Source organism: Chamaea fasciata, unplaced genomic scaffold (genome assembly GCF_029207755.1).
Source record: "Chamaea fasciata isolate MVZ Bird 193981 ecotype frontalis unplaced genomic scaffold, bChaFas1.0.hap1 SCAF_3, whole genome shotgun sequence".
NCBI classification, from domain to species: Eukaryota; Metazoa; Chordata; class Aves; order Passeriformes; family Sylviidae; genus Chamaea; species Chamaea fasciata.
The window spans coordinates 3,877,846-3,885,217 of record NW_027094088.1 but is presented as its reverse complement, the minus strand read 5'-3'; the positions used below and the strand labels follow the sequence as shown (position 1 = coordinate 3,885,217).

The 7,372-nt window shown below is 44.0% G+C and overlaps 1 protein-coding gene across 1 annotated transcript in view; it reads left to right on the top strand.

Moving 5' to 3' along the window:
- Positions 1–1,689: 1,689 nt before the first annotated feature.
- Positions 1,690–7,372, top strand: part of PPP3R1 (protein phosphatase 3 regulatory subunit B, alpha) — a 38,302-nt gene continuing 32,619 nt past the window's right edge. The window contains exon 1 of the mRNA XM_066177763.1: positions 1,690–1,893. Within this exon, the coding sequence (XP_066033860.1) occupies positions 1,891–1,893 (3 nt within the window). The 5' untranslated portion in view covers positions 1,690–1,890. The remainder of the gene's footprint in view (positions 1,894–7,372) is intronic.

The window sequence follows — 7,372 nt, the reverse complement described above, 5'->3', positions numbered from 1 at the left end:
TCCCTATGGGAGATTCCCATTCCTCTTAGCGTTTGTGCACTTAATTTCAGGACTCTGGGTTTCTCCATGCGCTCTAAAGGTAACCTTTGCTAATCTTAGATCAGCTCAGACTCCCATTAATAGGGCAACAGTGATGAGGCAGTTCCTCTTCCAGAAGGAGCTGAAGGGAGAGGACATTACCATTTTAGACTAGAGAGCTAGTCATGCTCTCAGCTGTGGTCCTAAAAAATTAACCTGGTTTTAAAGCATTAATCCAGTCTTCCCCCGTGAATTAAATCACCATTCTTGGTTCACCTTGAACTTGGCAGGATTAATCTGCATTTTCCCAGGCAAAGTGTCTAGCTATTGTGAGCCAAGTAACAAACGCCTGAAAAACAACATCAACATGGTACAGAGTCTTCTCTTTGGCAGCATTAACACAACAATACGTAATTATGATCTTCACATCACCACCTAATTTGTTATAGCGCTATGTGCTGTATCACGGTGCTCCAAAATAAACCCATTTAGCAGAGAGAGGGCAGAAAGGCAAAAACACCAAAGGAAATGTGGAATTGCACACCCTTTATTAACTATTTTATTTTTACCCTTTACAGAGGTTTTTAAAGGTGTCATCTGGCCTACTTAATACTTCACAATATACAGAGATCACTCCCTGAGGGTCAGCCTTACTTATGCAAGCAGTTGCATTGCCCTAAATCTTGCCTCAAAGAGGTTACTGAGACTACATCTTTCATCTGAGTTTGCACTCAGCTCAGTAATTTTGTTTTGTAGACTATGCAGGGTACAAAGCTGGCATGAAAAAACAAAGATACATGCACACACTTTTACGGATTATCTCACCAGTGCACAAATCCTTTAGTTTTGTATCATGAACTACTAACAGTACTGAAACACCATACTCTAAAAATCTGTCAAATATGGGGGTTGGACTAGATGATCTCCAGGGATCCCTTCCAACATTAAATACTTTGTGATTCTCGTGGATTTTATTTTTCCTCTTTTGCAGAACACAGAAGTCACAGGGGGAAGCTCAAGAAACAAGGGCTCCAAATGATCACACATTCATCTGTAAAATCATACAAGGGGAGGGGAAAAAAAAGTGTATGTTATCACCTTGAATCAGTGCTGGTTTAGTAGCCAAAAGGAAAAAGTTGTGTTTTGTAGTTAACATTCAACACAAAAGGCCAACCAAAATGGACCTTCTGGCAGCCCCAAAAATCACTTCTGAGGAGCGGCTGAGGGGCCTGGGGCGGTTTAGCCTGTAGTGAGAGGACCTGAGAAAAAGGCCTCAAGATGAGACAGGGGAGACTGGGATTAAATAGCAGAAAAAAAGGGTTTTTTCACTGGTCTCGTGGTCATACTTTGGACTGGACTGCTGAGGGAGCTGGTGGAGTCACCAACCCCGGTGATGTTTAAGAGCCGCTGAGCGCTGTAGTGTAGTGCTTTAGGACTTTAGAGGTTCCGAGGTTAGGGTTACAGTAGCAATGCCGACACCGGACTCAAAAACCTCCTCTGCCCCTGACATCCCCACACAACCACCTCGGCGCCATTTTGCGCTCCCCCACCTCCCCGCCCCGCCCTGGTGACGTCACGGCCCGGCCCCGCCCCCCGGCGCGGCGGAGTGCCCGGATGTGAGAGCCCCGCCCCCTCCGCCCCGCGCCCGCGCCGCTCGCGCCCCCTCCCTCCCTCCCTCGCTCGCTGTGTCGCTCCGTGCGCGGGTCAGCGGAGCCTTTGCCGCAGTGACGGGAGCGGGATCGGCACCGGCAGCGGCATCGGCAGCGGGCAGTCGGGAGTGGCGACGGCGGCGGCGACGCCGGACAACTCACAGCGAGGCCGGGGCTCGGCGGATTCATCTGCGGGGGAGACGCCTGACGCCCACCCGCCGCCATGGTGAGGACCCTCCCTCGCTTCCCCCCCCCCCCCACCTCCCTAGCTCTTCCCACCTTCCCCGCTCCCGCCCCGCCGGAATATTCCAGACCGGGCCGCGGCCCCCCACCCCCGCGGCCCCACCGCCGCTCCGCCTCGGCGCTGCCCTGCCCCTGACCCGGCACCTCCCGCCCCCGGGGCCGTCCACGTCCTCCCCTCCTCTTGGGGTTTCCTCCCCGGCTCCTCCGGGCGCATCCCCCGCTCTCCCCCGCCGCCCACGGAACCCCCGCCGGCTCTCCGCCTCCTCCCTTCCACCGCCTTGGCAGCGCTCGTCGGGCTCGGCCCTTCCCTTCCCCGGCAGCCTCTCACCTCCCCGCCGCCCGGGGGATTCGCGTCGCCCGGGCTGCGCCGGGGCTGTTCCGCAGAGGCACCATCGGGCCCCTTCGGGAGCCAGACCCGGGCGGGTTCGGCAGCGCTGCCGTGCGGGGGTTGTTCGGCAGCTCGGCGGGGTTCTCCCCCCGCCCCCGGTGCAGCAGCAGCAGCAGCAGCGCTGTGCTGTTTGTGTGCGGAGCGGAGGGCTGGAATAATGCACGTAGCCCGATGGACCGGGGAATGCGCGCCGTGAACGGGGTTGGGGCGGAGAGCTGGCGCTGCACAGGCGGCGGCTGCTCGGCCTTTGGGCACATCGTGTGTCCAGGTGTGCCTATGTGAGAGTCGCTCTGTTTTCTCCGTCGTGGCGGGTTGAAATTTCCCCTTTTTTCCTGCCGTGAAATTAACCTGGAGGTACAGTATGGAGTCCTGTAGTATTTTACGTCGACACTAGGGGTGTCTCCTGCTTTTCCGCCGCCGCCAAGAAATCGACGCCCTTTTTTTTTATTTTTTATTTTTTTTTCTTGTAATAAACATTTATTTTATACCCTAAATTATCCAGTACCCCGGCTGCGGGAAGACCTGGCAGTATTTTGGTTTTGCAGCTGGAGAAATACAAAAAGTTTAAAATTATTTTGTTTTAACCCTTTCAGGCCGAGGCCGGCTGGTTATCACATTGCACGTTAGACCTCACAGGGGCCTGGAAGTCAAAAAAAAAAATGGGTTTCCTTTTGTTTTTGAGCAGGCATTGCAGGCTTTCCTTTAAAAAAATAAAATTGTGGCAGAAACTAATGTGCTCAGGCTGGTTTTGTGCGTACACTTAATTAGATGTGCTTTTGGAGAAGTGCTTTGAAATATAAAGGTTTGAAGTGTAAAGGTTTGGTTTCGGTTGGGAGCACATCAAGACTGTGATGGGGGGGAAAAGTTCCTGTTTTGAGAACAAGGTAATCGGGAATTTGAGGATTAAAAAAGTTATTATCACTTATGCCATGGCAGCAATCCTGCTAATTACTTTGAATGTATGGATTGTCGTGAACAGTGGTTATTTTCCACACAATGGTTGTGCTCATCCTGCCAGTAGTTGGGTCTTTTTGTGAAAATTTTGTGAAATTTTCTGTGAAAATTCTGTTCTCAAAGGCCTGCCGCAGAAGATAGACTAACACGCATAAAAGGAAGGAAATATTGTGGAACTCTGATGCTCATGTCCATGTCAGTCACCTCTAATGAACTTAATTTTCATGTATTATTACCTTTGATTATTTTTTGCCTCCATTCTGTTGTAATTAAAGCTTTCCTTTAACCTTTTGATGGTATAATCGTGTTGATCCTTATTACTTCATGGCTTCCTGAATAGTATTTGTGTATCACTGCATGGGTTCTGGTAACACCTGATCTTAAAACCTTTTATTCTGAAAAGCAATATAAAACTAGACATTAACAAAAAAAACACCACCCCCAGCAATTCATTGAAGCTGTTATTGTTTTTGTTGTCATTAATCAGGGGATGTTTTCATTGAAAGAGTTCAGTTTTAATGAAGGAGCACATCATGTTTCAACCCTTACGGTATCAGAGAAATTCTTTTTTCACAGTTTGGAACAACATTTTTTGTGTTGTTACAGGATGAGAGAACTGACAGCTACGGTAAAAAAAGAGGTGAACATATTGTTGTGTAGTTTAAGATAAAACCAAACCACGTAGTGAGTCAAACAGTGTTCTTCTGGATGTTTAGGTATAAATAAGAGTTCTAAAATAATCTGTCAGAGCACAGGGTGACGAGGCTGTTACGTAATGCTGCAAGTAATGTTGATCGGCTATTTTTGTCAGAGTTGACTTAGCAAGTTTTTCCTATGAGTAGTGTTTTCTAGGAAAAGGTAAACAGCACAGATAAAGGTGTTAAATGATCTTAGTTTTAGATAGATAAATTCTGTCTTCTTGGGGTGGTCTGAGTTCTGGCTCATATCCAGTTCTTGAACTTTATCGATGTAGGACAGAAGCCCCAGAATTCAACAGGAATCACCCAAAACATGTTACATCGTGCATCCATCTTAACTAGTCTCTTATTCAGTTGTTTTGACTCAGCTCACTTGAATACTAGTGCCTCTGGTGCATATTCTCTAGCCAGAACTGATCTAAATTACTGGAGTACAGAACCTCCTAAACAGGTTGTTTTTTTGCAATCAAACAAACAAACAAAAAGAATCCCAGAAGAACATCTTAAATATTTTTTTTTACTGTTTAGCAGGGAGGGTGTTAAATGCTTTGTTTATTAGCTGAACAAAAAGCTGGTTATTCCTAAACAGGCAGATAGAGCTTGTTGGTGGAGAAGGAAAAAGGTTTTTTCTAAAAAAAATTATTATATTTTTTAATCATTCCTGTGGTAGAAGTAGAATTCTGTTTTTATATTAATTTAACAACAGGGAGGAATGAAAATTGAGTAGTTGAAGGGGAAATAGTTTGTGGTGGGCATACCTCAGGAGCTTCAGTATATTCATCACCTAAGGCTTAGCAGATGAAAGGAAAATTTTAAGGGAGTGAGATTAATAACACCTAAATTGTGGGGTTTATTCATATCTTAAAGTAGATAGGACATAGGGTTCTTCTACTGTAATTCATAAATCAATCTTGCATAAGATTTTTCAATATTGCTTTGATTTTTTATTTTTTTCTTCTAGTTTGAAGAATTGTTTTGCTTTCCCTTCCTGGTCCTACTGCCTGTATTTTAGCTGTGTTCCACTAAAGGAAATTGTGTCCTCTCCTAAAACATTTGAAATCTGAATGGTAGTTGAGTGTAAAATTCTGGAGGTTGAACTCAGTGATCTCGGAGGTCTCTTCCAACCTAACTGGATTCCAAAGACTTTAGTTTAACTATATGAAATTATGACCAAAAGTTGTTTTCAGAAAAAAAAAACCCAACATTTTTTGTAATTTGAGCTAATATATGACTACTTGAAAGCATTTTGCTCTCAATTTCCTTGGCCCTCCTCTTTCCCTGCCAAGCCTGTTCTCCCTTCTCTGTATAATATCATTTGTCAAGTTGTAAGTGGGAGAAAAATTGCACTGTTCTTTGTTCACTGGCAGAACACTTTTCCCAGTTTTCCATCCTTGTTTTCTTCTGGACTGTGCATTTTTCTATTTTCCTGAGCTTATTAATTCCTTTATGTTCCTTACAGAAGGACTGTGGGGGTAAAAGGGACTGTTTCTATACTTCCCACATGCTATTTCTTTACCAAAATCAGCAGAAACAGAAGGAATACTACTGTGTGATATCCTTGTCATCATCCAATTCTGCTGCTGCTGGAGGAGTGAGCACTGTGAGGATGGAGCAGGAAAAATTGAAGTGGTGGGGAGGGAATGATGACAGGCATAAAAATGATGTCAGCATAAAAAGAGGAGTCCAAAGTGCTTGTGCTTAAAGGTTACACAGCTGGAGCCTCAGAGCAGGATAACATTAGAAAATAAACATCTTGCAGGGCTATGTTAATTAAAATATAGAAAAGTTGGAACTCCTGAAACAGTTGGAATTTTACTGGCTGACATGATTATATAAATTACTTAAATATGTTCTTTCTTTCTGTAAGAATTTAACTTGCTGTGCTCTCGTGAAGCTGGTAAATATCGCCCTTGTTCTGGAAATGGAACAGGCTGAGGTCATGGCAGGGTAATAAATTTGCCCAGCGTCCTTGTTATTGTTTAGAAGTGAGTATGTCATATTGGGAAAGTGTGTTTGTAGCTTTAAAAATAAATGTCTGAATCAGAATAAGTGTTACAAATTTAAGGGTCTTGGGACTTGAAATGCAACCGCTAGAAAATGTGCTGTGCAGTGGAGATGTTCTTCCAACACCTTTGTAACACTTGTGTTTTAACCACTTGAAGTGACTGTTTTTTGTAATAAGAGCAGGGGATGGGCCTTTGATATCCTGCAAAAGCTACTCTGTTTCTTAGTTGCCAGTGGCCTGAAGTAATCTTGACACCATCAGTGTCAGAAAGATCAGCTACAGAGATTGTCTTAATGTGCTGAGGGAGGTGGGGAAGTCTTGGACATGCATCAGCATATTTTAATCTGTAATAGATAAATCTTTTGGTGTACCAGTTCAAGTATTCTGGGAAAGTTCAGGACTAGAAGCAACATATTCTACTTGGTGTATGATGTAGCTAGATTTGTTTTGGGTCACTGCATGATATACTGTGTTTAGTAATATTGAGATGAGTTTAATCAGAGCTAAGCTTAAACTATGTCTTGTCTTTCTGTTCAGGTTTACATATATAATTTGAGTGGCAAAACTCTGTGGTGGGTTGGGTTTTTTAAATTTTCAGGTGTGTCTAAGAATAAACGCCCCATCTTTCAAGTGAAGTGATTTCTGGAGTGTCATTTCTTCTTAATTTTGACATGTTGTACAGCTTGAAAATTTTAATTTTGGTAGCTGTGCTTTATTAGGCTTTTTCCATATAGAGCATGTTTTCTATGTCGCTACAAGCAGTCGAACTGCTTGGGCAAAACTGTGTTGATGGTACAAAACAGGCTGGAGACTATATCTGACTCTCTTGTAACTTGACAGTCATTTGGCCCTGCTATTGATACTCCCTTCCACAATTCAGGAAGAAATCTGGTGATAAAAATAATCCTTAACTGCATTAAAGAAGTCTTGGAAGCCCGTTAAATGCGTTGGATTAAGGGCAGCATTTCTTCTGAACTGCCAATAAAAAATCTTGGCTTCTGAGCTGTAAACAGGTTGTGTCAGTGAATGTTTGCAAAGTCTGGGTTGATGAACGTTTTTAAGCAAACTCAAGGCAAAGAACTGAAGCTTGAGTCAGCTTAAAGTTACAGTAGTTTATAGCATTGCCTAAGTTAGGTAAGGTAGGGATTAAAAAAATGTAATGCATTTATGGAAGCAATTCAGACAGAATTTGGGAGGGGCAGGAGAAGAAGAAATGGGAGAACAAGATAGGAAGCCCAGAAATGAAGCCCAGGGCTTATATGTTTCTGGGAAGAAACCAAACTACTGGAAAAGTGGATTCAGCTGTGATTCTCACAAGAATGCAATCCTAGGATCATCTTTAAATGCTGTGGAACTTTTTCTTCCTCTGATATCTTTGTGACAAACATGGAGATCTTTTTACCCCTTATTTTCATCA